This window comes from Sciurus vulgaris (assembly GCF_902686455.1).
Source record: "Sciurus vulgaris genome assembly, chromosome: 19".
Lineage (NCBI taxonomy): Eukaryota > Metazoa > Chordata > Mammalia > Rodentia > Sciuridae > Sciurus > Sciurus vulgaris.
In genome coordinates, this window is record NC_136480.1 from 9,781,905 (window position 1) to 9,797,561 (window position 15,657).

At 35.9% G+C, this 15,657-nt stretch overlaps 1 protein-coding gene across 3 annotated transcripts in view; it reads left to right on the forward strand.

Annotated features, from left to right (window-relative positions):
- Positions 1-15,657, forward strand: part of RAD18 (RAD18 E3 ubiquitin protein ligase) — a 120,023-nt gene that overhangs the window by 38,503 nt on the left and 65,863 nt on the right. For all 3 annotated transcript variants that reach the window (XR_013760832.1, XM_079122084.1, XM_079122085.1), the window contains 2 exons: positions 1,787-1,863; positions 3,147-3,207. Coding sequence is in view for 2 of the 3 variants with exons in the window: in XM_079122084.1 (XP_078978210.1) it covers positions 1,787-1,863; positions 3,147-3,207 (138 nt within the window). In the remaining variant the exon portion in view is untranslated. The remainder of the gene's footprint in view (positions 1-1,786; positions 1,864-3,146; positions 3,208-15,657) is intronic.

Sequence of the window (15,657 nt, forward strand, 5' to 3'; positions counted from 1 at the left end):
TTTTTTTTCTAATTTTCTGTGTTTCCCCAGTGAAAGACAGACTTGGATACTCCTGTGAATAGAAAATGGCCTGCATAGAATGTGATATGCCTTGTGTCTTAAGCCCCTTGGGCTTTTTTAACCTTCCTGGTAGCCCATCTTTGGCCTTTCGCAGTTCATCAAAATGTTTATCTGAGATCCTCTTACTCTGAGGTAGAGTGGTCCCAATTTTTCTCCTGCATACTGCACTGTGTTCACGGGTGCTTATGACCCCACCTTACCCCAGTTACCTTTCTTGTCTTAGATTTCTGGCTAGTTGGTGACACTGACTTTAGCTCTGATGAATTAATAAACAATTGTGAAGCCGGGGAGCGGTGGTGCACACCTGTAATCCCAGCGGCTTGGGAGGCTGAGACAGCAGAATTGCCAGCCTCAGTAACTTAGTGAGGCACTGAGGAACTCAGTAAGACCCTGTCTCTAAATAAAAAATACAAAAAAAGCCGGGGTTGTGGTTCAGTGGCTAAATGCTGTGGGTTCAATCCCCAGTACCAAAAAATAAAAATAAAAAAAATTTTAAAAAATTGTGGTTTTATGGATTATCAGCTTTTTCTTGCGTTTAGGGTTAGAATGACTTCGTTTCCAGCTCTCTACCTCCTAAGAGAATCAGATTCTGTCTGAAAGAGATGGAAGGAAACTCCTGAATTGTAGCTGATCTTTAAGATCCTTTCCTTAATACCTTAGAAGAGAGCATGCCAGATGTTCTGTCTTGAATGGCACTTGTATTAATGAATTGGATAGAGTGCATATGGTTCCTTTGCTTTTCTGTGTACCTATCTTAACTTAGTAGATTTGGAAAGGAGAGAAGTGGTAGCAGAGAAAGGTACTATTTACATTGTTTCTACCAGTTTTATAATATTAGGGTGGCAAAAAGTACCTCTCAGTGCTTGGAAAACATAGACTTTTATTAGCTGCTTTCTTAAATGATCCTCTTAAGGCTTGTGAGTTTGAAAAAAAAAAAAAAGAAACTTTAATGGGGATTATTTCAAGCATATATAGAAATAAAAAGTATACTGATTCCCTCATATACCTACTATACGATTTAAACAATTATCAGACTACCCTTATATTCTTTTTCATTTGCCATTTAAATCCCCCCAGTGGATTATTTTTAAGGAATTTCCAGAAATATATCACTGAGTGTCAGGGATTATAGATTCTCATTCCTATCATATCTACCTTGGTTTTAATACATTCATTTTGATAACGTTTCCAAATGCTATGCTATTTCCATTCAAATGTTTGACAGAATGTATTCCAGGTCTTTTTGATATGTATGATTATACCTATAGGTTAAGGTTTTAGACACAGGACTTTTTCCTCTGGTATTTGTAGACTTTTTTCCTCTCCTTGAAAAATAAACTGTTGTACTACATTTAACATATTGGAGTTTCAGCAGGTATCGCCTAAGAATTGAAAAACATACGAATAAGTGAATTTTCGTATTCCACTGGGATTATTGTTTATACCTATGCATTCAAAGGATAAAACAAAATTACTTGACTTTTATTCTGTTTATACTTTAAGCTGTATGCATGTATAAGAATTCAATGTTTTAATTCCATGTTATATTTTTAACGTAGTTTGAAATGATATTAGGCTTTGAAAAATTGCAAGAACAGAATAGAGACATACCCATCACCCAGCTTCTTCTAGTGTTAACAGCTTTTATAACCATAGTACAACGATCAAAACTATGTAATAGTTTTACATATAAATAAATAGTGCTTGTGCGTTTTTACTTTAACAGCTGCTGAAATAGTCCAAGAACTTGAAAACATGGAGAAGACCAGGATGCGTCTTGAAGCAAGTAAACTCAATGAAAGTGTAAGTTGATGGCTTATTTCAGTGTCTGATTAGAAAGGAGGGGAAGAGAAGTTTAATACTTAACAAAATTAAAACCAGCCATTATTAAATTTATTTAGTAGGAGATGTACTAGAATACATTTAATATATTAAGCTTTACTTGTAGAACAATTGTAGCATGTATTCAACTATGTTTAGTAGACTTGTAACAGAAAGCAATCCAAAGTAGAATTTGTTCATGAGCTAGAGTTCTGTAGAAAAAGCCCATGCTTTTGCATGAAGGAGCTTTGATATTGGCTCTTTGTCTGCTGGTCATATTCGATCAATTATTTAATCTTTGTGACTTTCAGGGTCTTCATCTGTAAAGCTAAATGGCTGAACCACGTGATCTCTAAGATCATCTTTTAGCTCTGGCATTCTGCAATCCTATGTTTAGTTATACCTATGGAGATATTAAGTAATTACAAGAGTTTATGAGAATTTGGTGTTCTACAGAATTTTTGAGTGAGTCAGAAACCTAGAATTTTTCACTGTTGCTGCCTTCGAGCTTGGTGGCTTAACATTTGAGGAAAGGATACCAAAGAAGAAAATAGTCACTTTGCCCTGTGACTTTGGAGGAAGTGTTTGGGACTCTCCCAAGTAGTTTTATTTTCCTAGACCCTTAGTAATGTCTTTGTAAGGAAAGCAGTGACCTTAGGGAAGTAAATTTATACCGATGTAATACAGAAAATGGGATTTCAATTCACTTTGTTATTACCTGTGTGCTACTTGTAAATGGAGACTATGATGAATTGTGTAGGTAAATTTCTGAGATTTTAAAAGTAGAAATAGAAATTTAACACACTAAGTCTCGTGTTAATTGCATTTTCTCTACATGTGACTTTTCTAATATAACCTGAAGAATTTAGGTTGGAAAGGAGAGAAGGTAGGTAAAAAGGTGTGTCTTATAAAAGATCGGTTAAATGTCTCCAGTCTTCTAGTTTCAAGTATTACCTGTTGCATCAATGAGAGTGGAAGATAGATATTGAAAATAGGAAATTTCATGGATTTTTTTGTTAATACTTCCTTTATTATAATGGAATCAGTGTTGCATTTTCTACTGATAAAAAAAAGTAAGAGTACAATGAATACTATTGATGATCATCGAAGGAAACACATAGGAGTTGTTCTTATATCTATATAAAATAGAGATAAGAGATGATTTTCTTCTACTTTAAATACCCACATTGGGGAATTTGAAGTTTGTGGTATTTCCATTTTTGTCATTTTTGGGGAAATTTTAAAGATTTTCCTGATTATTTTAGGTAATGGTTTTTACGAAGGACCAAACAGAAAAGGAAATAGATGAAATTCACAGTAAATATCGTAAGTTGTACAACATTTTCTTTCTTTGCAAAGAACTTGAGTTGATGTTTTTCATCTTAAGTAACTTTTAAAAGTTGTTTCATGTTAATGTTCAATACCAACTTTTGTAATTATTACTTCAGGGACTGAATTTTAGTTGGGCATTTACTCAGTGACCTTCTTTTGTACTCTGTGTACCTGCTTTTTGATTTATGACACTCTGCTTTTTGCTTATCACTAAGCACTTTGCAAATACTAATTAGTTCTCTAAAAGCATCTCTGTGAGAAGATGAGATTAGCATGGGAACATTCCTGACTCCATTCTGTCCTCAGGCCTTTTTTAATAAAAAGTCTTCTGTAAGAAATTTCAACACTTCTATAGCTTGAAAATTGTGCCAAAAATAGTTTTCATTAGATTCTTAACAACCCCCCAACTTTATCATTTTCTTTTCCTTAAATGGTCTTTGTATATATCTTTCCCAGGGCTAACACCTTTCTGTTTTTCTCTGTTTTGTTTTGAGTAGCTGTTTTTCTTTGTTCTCTTGGTTGTTTTCTTACCACAGCCAACCTAGGGAATCTACCTGGATTCAGGTGAGCAGGATTTAGTCTCTCAACCTGCATAAGAAAAAAGCGGTCTCCCCAGATTGCTCCAATTATGTGCAAGTATGAATATAGCATATTGAATCCCACTGTTATGTATAATTATAATGCACCAGTAAAAAAGAAATAAGCAAATGTATAAATGTAAATCAGTAAATATAAAAAGAAAAAGTGATGTAATCTGATCAAACTGGGGAGAAGCATCTAGATTTATTTCTCCACTGGTCTTACAGAAGCTGTTAACAAGTGATAGGAACAAAAACCAGGTGTACACATGTAGATTTAGCTAGTCTTACAGTTTAATCATACATTTTAATTTGGTGTCAGTCTTCAAATATGTTATTGATGTACTTTCTTGTAAACATTATATTAATGTTTTAAATGCAAGTAGTTTAAAAAAATCGGATAAAATCATCAGTTTCATCTCTCTTCCATCAACCACCTGCCTCTTATTCCATAAGGTGACAGCTATTATCCCTTTTGGTTTTAAAAATGTGTGTGTGTGTGTGTGTGTGTGTGTGTGTACATATGTATGTAAAAGATTACAGTATAAAAACTACTTATGTAGCATTAACATTGTATTAGGTATTACATATAATCTGTAGATGACTTAAAGTATACAGGAGATCAGGTATGGTGGTAGATACCTATAATCCCATCAACTTGGGAGGATGATCACAAGTTCCAGGCCAGTGTTGGCCACCTGAAGAAACCCTGTCTAAAAATAAAAATAAAAAGGGTTGGGGATGTAGCTCAGTGGCAGAACACCCAAGGTGTTCAGTGTCCAGAACTGGGGGCAGGATATTACTCTTTCTATTTCTTGAAGTTTTTCAGTTTTATGTGTGAATGATTGACATGCTAATATGAAAAATGAAGGTTTAGCTCTTTTTTATATATTCTGACCCCTTCATTTGCCTCCCTCCCATCCTTCAAATATAGTTATGTCATAATGTTTAATTAGATCATTATTTAGGTTAGATGCATTATTTACTACTTATACATTCTATATATATACATACTATGGATATAATCCTTTTAGGAGAACATTTTGTTTCCTTTTAAGGAAACATTTAGTTTTCTATTTGTCTACTATGGATATATTTCTGAACATTCCACCAGAAGTGTAAATTACTTTAATACATATAAACACATAGATTGTCATTCATTATCTAGGAATGTTTTTCCCAGAGCTATCTCTAACCTCTGTTGTCCTGTTGGAGCCTCCTCTGGTTATTTGTTTGATCTCTCACATGGAATCTTCTGGAGATTCTGCTTTCTTTCCTTCTCTATTTTTAGGATCCAAAGCTGTCTTGTCTCTTCCTTGGGTTTGGTAAAATACATTTTCCAGGAAATTCCTTAGAAAGGGTATATGGAGGAATACTTCTTGACATCTTATATACCAGGAAGTAAGACCTTTATTATCGACTAATAATTTGGCTGGTTATAGAATTTGAGGTTGGAAAGATTTTTTTCTGTCTGAATTGGGAGGTATTCCTCCATTGCCTTTTGCATCCCCACTTGCTTTCAATAACTAACTTGCCATTCTGATTCTTTATCTTTCATACTAACTTTTTTTCTTTCCTGACTCCCATGTTCATCATCAAGTTCTGTCAGACTTTATTTTCTAAATAGTTCTTGATCCTGTGCACTTATTCTTCCCTCTACCATTGTCCTAGTCACAATTACTTCCTAACTAGTCATCCCCCTTCTTTTTCCTCCTCCCCAGTCTACCAAGTTTGACTCAAGTCAAACTACTTACTTGAAATTACTTTCTGATTGTGACTTTCCTAATACTCTTCTGCCATTATCAAAAACTTTCCAATGGCTTTCCATTACTCTTCAGATACAAGTTGATAAAATCTGTTATTCCCTGGATCTGGATTGCCTATCTCTATTGCCTCATCTCTTCATCTTCCCTTACTCCTGGTATTGTTTTTACCTTTTTTTATCAAGTTCTTTGCTGCTGCTGCTGCTGCTGCTGCAGGACCTTCGTTACACTCTTGTCACTTTGTCTGGAGTTTTCTCCTCTTAATTGTATTTGTGTCCCTGTCTACACTCCCACCTCATTATTAGCTTAATTGTGGTTTTCATGGGAAACCCTCCCAGCCAAGGTAAGTTTTCCCTTTACAGCCATGTGCTACATAACAGATATTTCTGACAGTTACAGAGTATATTTGTGACAGTCATCCCATACATTTATAATGGAGGTAAAAAATTCCTATTGCCTAGTGACATTCTACTTACCGTTGTGCTACTGTTGCCTCCAATATTCAGTGCAATCACATGTTATATAGGACTGTGATGTAGGGGCAATAAGCCTAGGTGTGTAGCAGACTAGAGCATTTGGGTTTGTGCTCTGTGATGTATGCACAGTGACACCTTTCTTAGGATGCATCCCTGTCCTTAAGAGATGCTTGACTGTCTGGCCTTACCATTCTGTACTATTATTCATTCAATACTAACTTTTTTTTTTTTTTTTTTTTTTTTTTTTGCGGTGCTGGGGATTGAACCCAGGGCCTTGTGCTTGCAAGGCAAACACTCTACCGACTGAGCTATCTCCCCAGCCCTCAATACTAACTTTTTGAGTATTTATTATATGCTAGATATGTGTTAGATGCTGGTGATATAGTAATGAGCAAGATAGACAGAAACTCTCTTGGAGTGTATATCCTATTATTTTAGAAAGTGATAAGTGAAAAATTAAAGCAGGAAAGTGTATAAGAAAGTATAAATTTTTGACAGGGTGACCATAGTTATTGTCAGTTAATCAATCTTATTAGTTCAAAGTAATTTTTAATTATATGTTTATATTCTAATTGTTTTTTTAGGGCTACTATAACAAAGGTATCCCAGAGTGGCTTAAATGACAGAGATTTATTGTCTCACAAATCTGGAAGCTAAAAGTCAAAAACAAAGTGGCAGCAGGGTTGGTTTCTTCTAAGGACCTTAATGGAGGCATCTATCTTAGGCCTCTCCCCTTGGCTTGTTGATGTTTGCTTCTCCGTGTGTCTCTTCCCATCATCTATTTTCTAGGCATTCCAGATTTGCCCTTTTAATAAACATAATCAGTCTTATTGGATTAGGTCTCTCATGCTAATGACCTCATGTTAACTTGATTATGTCTATAAAGACCCTATTTCCAAATGAGACCTCATTCTGAGTTATTGGGCTTAAGACTTCAATAAATGAACTAGTTTCATGATGTACAGAAGAAATGTTTACATATTATTCACCATTTGGCAGAAAAGTATCTGCAGTGTCCTGTCTGTACTTAGTTCTTGCATGTGCTTTACCATTTACATATTTGACCAAGTGAATGAGTAGATGAGAATGGGAGAGGCACCATGGTTTTTAATCAGAATCTAGTAAGCCTGTAGAAAGTCAGGAAAGAGAATTTAAACATTTTCCACATCTGTCACTATTCTAACTTTTCTTTCCTTTTGAGAAAACATGAAGAAACTTTGATCTATCTTCCAGGCTAAGATATTAGCTATGCTTCAGGTGTCTCATCTCTTCTACTTGTGTGCACTTTTTTTGTACTCATTTCTGCTTTGTTATTTATTTATTTATTTTCCAAGTAGCAGGGATTGAACCCAGGGGCACTCAACTACTGAGCCACATCCCCAACCCTTTTTAAATTTTGTGGCAGAGTCTCACAGAGTTGCTGAGGCTGGTTTTTAACTTGTAATCCTCCTGCCTCAGCCTCCTAAGCCACTGGAATTACAGGAGCCACCACTGCACCTGGCTTTGCTTTGTTAGTCTTTTGGAGAAAATAAAGGAAGGCAGAAGTCACAATTGTTGAATATGTATAGTTTCTGTGCCAGGAGTTTTGCATATGTTATTTTAATATCTTCCTGCAACTCTCTGCAACAAATATTGTCCTTTTTAAGAGGAAGAACTGGAACTTGGAAACATTAGATAAATTGTTCTTATGTCTAGTAAAAAGCAGAGCTAGAAAATAAACCCAAATTCAGTGGGTGCTCAAGTCTAAGCCCTTCACAGCATTGTATCATGTATTAAATCTGAGTGAGTGACTGGTATGTTAGGAATCTTTTTACCCCGAGGGCCAGATTTAGTTTCAGATTATAGTGTTTAAAGGCGGTTTAATTTTGTTCTTATTTATTTATTTATTTATTTATTTTTCAGTTATAATTTCATTTATTATTTTTTGACTCACTATACACAAATGGGGTACAACTTTCATTTCTCTGGTTGTACATGAAGTACATCACACCATTTGTTCATACATGTTCATACGGTAATGATGTTTGTCTCATTCTATTATCTTTCCTTCCCTCCACCTTCTCCCTACCCCTCATTTCCCTCTACACAATCCATTCTTCCTCCATTCTTCCCTTTCCCCCTTCCCATAACCCCTTCCCTGCCCCCTCATCCCAAGTTAAGTATCATCATGCTCTTATCAGAGAAATTATTCAGCCTTTGGTTTTTTGGGATTGGCTTATTTCTTTTAGCATGACAGTCTCCATCTCTATCCATTTACCTGCAAATGCCATAATTTTATTCTTCTTTATGGGTGAATGATATTCCATTATATATATATCATATATATATATATATGATATATATATATCAGTTTCTTTATCCATTCATCTATTGAAGGGCATCTAGGTTGGTTCCACAATCTAACTATTGTGAATTGAGGTGCTATAAACATGGATGTGGCTGCATCACTGTAGTACAGTGATTTTAAGTCCTTTGGGTATAGGACAATGAGTGGGATAGCTGGGTCAAATGGTGGTCCCGTTCCAAGTTTTCTAAGGAATCTTTATACTGTAAAAGCAGCTTAATTTTATGAATGGGCTGCTATGGCATTTTCATGATGTCTGATTTTCTCTAGAGCACAAACATGTGTTCTCTCTCTCCCTTCTACACTCTCTTTCTCTCCATATATGTATATATATATACAAACACACATACATAAACACACACACACACAATAGTTGTAGTTGGACACAATACCTTTATTTTACTTATTTTATGTGGTGCTGAGGATTGAACCCAATGCCTCACACATGCTAGGCAAGAGCTTTACCACTGAGCCACAACTCAAGCAATATTTTAAATCTGTATGTATTCATGAGTTTCTCTTTCATTCAGGAAAAAAGCTATGATGTCAGTCAGTTTGAGTATTAGTTGAATGTCTCTAGTTGGAGTATTTGATGCAGAGGTTGAATCAAATGAGTCTGTTGAGTTATGTGGGGACTTCAGATATCAGATGCTCTTGCTAACTCTTCTTAAGATGTGAATTACTCCAGTAAAAGGCAGAATCAGCCTGCTGGAAAGTTACTCTCCTTGCTTCACTGCCGTGACACGTGTTTTGGGGATCTTGTGTCTCTTTATATTTGTAAAATAGTTTTATACTCAGTGAGAAAAAAATTCCAATGAGTACTTCAGTTGTCTACTGCAATTTTGGCTGGGTGTATCAGCTTAATTTTGTTAAGTTAGCTAGGCCTTTAAACATAGTTTAGCTTGTTCCTTTAACCTTTTGTTTGGTCATTTATTAATTCAGTAAATCTTTAGTGCCCATCTGCTGTGTGCCAGCTGGAATTTTAGATGCTGGGAATATGGAGTGACCAAGACATATAAATTGCCTTCACTTGTGGAGCTTCATTCTAGTAGCAGGCTGATCAACAGCATAAGAAGCAGATGATAACATAAATGCTGTGAGGACAATAAAACAGTATAATTTGATAGAAATTATGGGGAGTATTAGATAAGGTAGTCAGGAAAAGGCTCTTATTGAGGAGTTGGCATTTGAGAAGTCTTCATTAAAATAAATGGAAAAATAAAGTGGTGCTGGAGGAAGAGGATTTCAAGTAGAGAGCATCAGGAGCAGAGGCCTAAAGGAGGCACAAAGGGGGCAGTGGGCTAAAAGATAATGATATATTTTGGATAGAGAGTAAATTACCAGGGGCAAGAAGAGTAAGAAAACTGGTCTAGAGCACTTGCCTAGCATGTGTGAGGCACTGGGTTTGATCCTCAGCACCACATAAAAATAAATAAATAAAGGTATTGCGACCATCTACAACTTAGAAAAAACAACAACAAAACTGGTCTAGAGGCCCTTTGGCCAGGAGATATTTATTGACCACTGATGACTGCATCTGAGCCAGTATTCTAGTTTTTGGGAATGTAATATCAAGCAAAAACTACTCCTGCCCGCTTGGAACTTAGCTCTAGTGGGTATAATCAGGCAGTGAACAAAGGAGTGAAATGTGTAGCTGTAGCTGTGACAAGTGCCATGAAGAGATGTTGGGCAGGCACAGAGTAAAAGAGCTGCTATTTCAGATATGATGGTCAGGGAAGGCCTCGTTAAGAAGATGATGTGCAATGGAGAAGAGACCTAAATGAAGTCACGTTTCTGTGCTAAAATAGGCCAGATATGGCCTCCTCTAGAGTGGTAGCTGTATAGAAGTAAACTGGGAATTTCAGGCAAAATTTCAAAGGTGAACAAATGTACTGGCTAATGAGTTTAATGTAGGGAGCAACTAAAAGAGAAACCAGGAATGATTCTTATATTTTTGAGTTAAGCAACAGTGGAAAAATGATAGTGCCGTTTACTAAGGTGAAGACTAGGCATGAATTATGGGTGGGAAAGGGAATCAATTTGTTTTGCCTATGTAGTTTTGGTTTCTGTTGGATATCCAAATGGGAAAGAGAATTAAGTATGAAAACTTAACACAACCTACCTAAAAAGCAAAAACATAAACCTGTTATGATTACAAGTAGTGTTTAAAGTTGGAAACCTTGGTTGGGTTACTTGGAAGGAGAGTGCTGATAGGAAACAGCCTAAGGCTCCATCCTGGGTCATCAGCATTGAGAACAACTTTCTCAGTTTTCCAAGCTTCTTTACATTTTAAAAAATTATCAATGATACCAAAGAACTTTTGTTTATATGGGTTATATCTATTGATATGTATCATATTAGTAGTTAAACAGAGGACTTCTGCTTCTAGCCAAGATGGAATAATAGGGACTGATTTACCTGCCCAAAACAATCAAATAAATGGACAAGTCCTGTGAAATAGCAGTTTTCAAAACATCATTGATTGGGCAACAAAGGACAAGAATCTCTGAGAGATCGGGGAAAAGTGGGATGCACCTAATAACAGAGTTTAAAAGGGGAATTCCAGAAGACTCTGGGCTGAGAAAGAACTGAGAGACCAGAGAAACCAAAAGAATTTGAGTTTGCAGTACAGAGTACCAGAAAGGAGAGAATAGCTAAGAGAGTACCCTCGGGATGTGCAGAAGGTTCACCTTGAATGTTCTTTAGCATGCAAAGTATGTTCTCTGACCACGATGAGATTAAGTTAGGAATCAGTAACAAAGCCCTTGGAACATCGCCAACTATTTGGAAATTAAATAATGCAGTTCCAAGTAACCCATGGGTCAAGAAGCTTCAAATATATTTAACTCATTTAATAATAAATTCTGACAAAAATAAACTTTTCCCCTCCAAAAATTAAAAGTATAGATTTCTATTCTTAGCCCAGATAGAATAACTTTCCTCTATTAAAAAAGCAGAAAATCATTTTAATTTGGTTCTAAGAATATTTGTACTTTCGCCCCTCATTTCTTCAATGATTAACATTTTATTCAATAATGCTCTATTCAATCTACATGTGTATGTGTAATTTCCATCATTTTTCTTGTTAATTTGTAGCTTTAATAATTGTGATCTGATAAGATGTAAAAACATATTTCAGTTTTTTTTAAATTTGTTTAGATTTGTTTTAAGGCTTGATATATAATCTATTTTGGTAAAGTTTCCATGAATTGATGAATTTAATGTGCATTTGTACAGCTAGCTGTTGGGTGGAATGTTCTGTGGATGTCTGTGAAGCCCTTTTGATTTATAGTACAATTCAAATTTGATGTTTCTTGTTGATTTTTTCACTTGAATCTACGGCAAGAGTGGTGTGCTAAAGTTACCCACTATGACTGTATTAGTGCCTGTCTCTCCCTTTGTGTCTAGTAGTGTTCATTTTATAAAATTCGCTGCTCTGGAAAAAAAAAAAGGCAGAAAATCAAATGAAATATATAAAAAAATGATTTCTTAGATATTGAAAACAGTTAACATAAGACAGTGATTTCTGAGAGAAAGATAAAATATGATGAATTCTACAGCTGTATTAGCAGTTTTCAGGCACCTGATGGGGGAACCCCAAAACAACCTGTTAGTATCACTGAATTGAGGCAAGTCCAAGCTCTTGGAGGCCAAGATATCTAGAATTCTTGGAATGGAGAACCAGAAAGGAGGATACTGCAGATAAAAGACAGCTATAAAGATCTGTAGAAGTTTCCTGTTAGGTCTTTGTCTGCGTAGCAATGTGCACATGAATGAAAGGAGACTGCCAGAGACTAGGGAAAGAACCTCCTGAAAGGATTATGCAGAACGATTTCTATAGTTTACACAGGGCAAATTAACCATCAGCTAGAATCGAGAAAGCTGGTAAAATTGGGCCCTCAGACAGCACACTCAGAAGTAGATGCCTTGGAACAGGCTAAATTACCTTAAAGCCAGATAATATATAATTTAGGCTTTGCAGGCTACATATGCTCACTAGAAACATCTTGTTTGTTTGTTTCCAGAGGACCATACAAGTAGGTCTTGAGTTGGATTTGGTCCTCTGGCTATTTGCTGATTCCTCCTCTAGGCTAAATGCTGCTGTTATCTTCCCTAATTAAAAAAAAAAAAAAAAAAAAAAAAAAACAAAACAAAACAAAAAAAAAAAACAAGAAAGAAAGAAATACATTTTAAAGAAATTTCATTTCTTAAAGCAGTTTTAGACTCACAGCAAAATTGAGCAGAAAGTACAGAGAGTTACTCTATTTCCTTTGTCCCTGCACATGGATAGGTTCAATTGCTGTCAACATCCTGTACCATCCATAAACTGACACTAATCTATCAATATCGTAAAGTCCATAGTCTAAAGTTTACTGTTGGGTGTTATGTATTCTATAGATTTCCATATGTTATCTACCATTATGGTATCATTCCGAATAGTTTCTCTACCCTAGAAATCCTCTTTGCTCCATCGGTTGATCCTTCCCTCTTCTGTAACCCTTGGCAAATGCTAATCTTTTAGTTTCTATACTTTTGACTTTTCTAAAATGTCATATAGTTGAAGTCATACAGTATAAAACCTTTGTGAATTGACTTCTTTCATTAAATACTATATATTTAAGATCCTTCTGTTAACCAGTGGAGGGTCCAGTGGGGACCAGGTTCCTGATGTCCTGAACAAAGAATTCAGCAAGAAATGCAGAAGTAACAGGTAGAGCATATATTTATTGAAAGTGAAAGTATACTCTGTAGAGCAGAGTAGCTGAGCAAGGGAGAGTGGCTTAAGGCCCCAATATGTGGGCAAGTCTTGTTTAATATGCTGAGCTGTGCCTCATCTTCCCCATGGACCTAATTGAAGACCTTGCCCAGTTCTTTCCCATTGGTTACTTTATTTTTGCCTAATTAGAATACAGAACTTATAGTGGGAGTTGCCATGGTAATGGGACTGTACAAAACTTGTGGCAACATTTGCTGCGGTGATAAGCCCTCCCTGGGGTGGGGGGGATTGCCATGGTAATGGGACTTATCGTAGATAGGGACATGATGACATCTCCCCATATTGTGCTCTGGCCGGCATTTTTCTTGTACTCTGCCTCCACCATCTTGACATCCCTAAACTCCTACCTCACTTCTGTGTCTTTTCATGGCTTGTTAGCTTTTCTTTGTTGTTCTTGCTGTGCTAAGGGATGTAATGCAGGGCCTTACATATGCTAGGCTAGTCCTCTACCACTGGGCCACACCCTAGGCTGACTCACTTCTTTTTAGCACTGAATACTATTCCATTCTGGATGTATCCATAGTTAATCATTTATCTACTGAAGAACATCTTGATTGCTTCCAAATTTTGGCAGGTATGATTAAAGCTGCTTATAATTGTTTGTGTGCAGGTTTTTGTGTGAACATATGTCTTCAACTCATTTAAATTAATACTGGGGAACTAACTTGTAGGATGGAATGGTATCCTTAATTTTGTTAAAAAAAAAAAAAAAAAAAAAGCCAAGTTGTCTTCCAATGCGGTTGTACCATTTTGCACTCCCACCGCAGTGAATAAGAGTTCTGTTGTTCTGTGTCCTCACTATTCAGTAGTGTCAGTGCTTCAACTGGCTACCATTTTTGTAGGTATGTAGTGGTGTATCATTGTTGCTTTAATTTGCACTTCCCTAATTTCATATGATATTGGGCATCTTGTAATATACTTGTTTACCATCTGTATATCTTCTTTGGTGAAGTGTCTGGATCAATTTCCCTTTTTTAAATTGGATTTTTCATTTTCTTATTGTTGGATTTGAAGAGTTATCTATATATTTTGCTTAATGACCTTTTTTTCTTTTAATTAAATGTCTTTTGCAAATATTTTCTCCCAGTCTGTGTATTTCCTTCTCATTCTCTTGATATTTTGTCCTAATGAAACAGAAAATAAGCCTTGGGCTGATTCAATAGATTATGAAGCTTGCTGTGGTCCAGAACAAAACTCAGTACAGCTTAAGTATAGTGTCACCTTATAATCTTCTACATAGATGCAGATAAGCATTTGAAAAAATGAAATACTCACTCATGGTCAGAGCTCTCAATAAGCTAGAATTCCTTCAGTTTGACAAAGGGTATTTATGAAAAAAAAAATCCCTACAACTAACAGATCTAATTGTTAGTTGTTTTCTTTAAGTTTATTTTTTAAATTGGGAGATATTTCAGTTTCTGTTAAAAATGGTATACCATTAAATAAGTGGCTATCTCACAAATCAAACTAGTACCCATCATACTTTGGTATGCCTCAGAAGGGCTTTATTTGTAGTTCTCATTTCATCACAGAAATGTACCCAAGAACCAAAATTTAATAAGTCATTTCTTTTGACTGCTTCATCAGAAATACTCCTTTTTGTGTGTGTGGAGAACTGCACCCCCCACACATGCTAAGCACACCCTCTACCATTGAGCTGTATCCCAGCCCATTAAAGACATTCTTAAGTGAAAGTGACTTTTTTTATTTTAAATGGTGAGTGTGTGGCTGTAAGGAATACCATGATTACTGGTACAGTTCCATTATTTTCTTGGTGCTTGCTAACACATCAAAAATTTTATCCACCATTACTTTTGTTCTGCATAGATATGGTCCTAATAATACAATGACATGCATTATCACATTACTTCATCTCCCCTGAAGAGTCCTGAAGAGTCTCAGGAATCCTTAGTTGTATTGCACCTTGAAATCTGTTTCAACATGTAGGAGATGAGAACAGGAAGAGGAGACTGCTCAGAAAGCTTCAGAGAGAAAGGAGGAAAGCTTGGAAATGTGGAATCAAAAAATCTAGGGGAAGAATGTTTTAACAAAGAAATCATGACTTGTTCCACATATTGCTGTGAAAAGTTCTGTAAGAGGCCATACAAGGGAACATTGATTTCGTAGCTTGGAGGCAGCAAACCCTGTCAACAGTAGCTTCCTCTAGGATGATTTCACTGAGAGGAGCTGTTTGACTGAGAGGAGGCAGCAGAAACCCTTAGAATTCATTGAGATCAAATTGCAAGTGAAGCAGTGAGACTATGAAAATGAACCATTCTTAGGGGAGGTTTTCTTATATCAGGGAGAGTAGAAAAGTGAGGTCATAGCTGGAGGTGGGTGTTGGGTCAGGGGAGGGCTTTTTTTTTTTTTTTTTTTTTTTTTTTTTTTTTTTTTTTTGAGTTGTTTAAATCGAGAGATACTTAACTCAGTGACTCATACTTTTTGACTGCAGCCCATAGCAATGAATGTATTTTATGTCACTACTGTGCACACACACATTGAAACA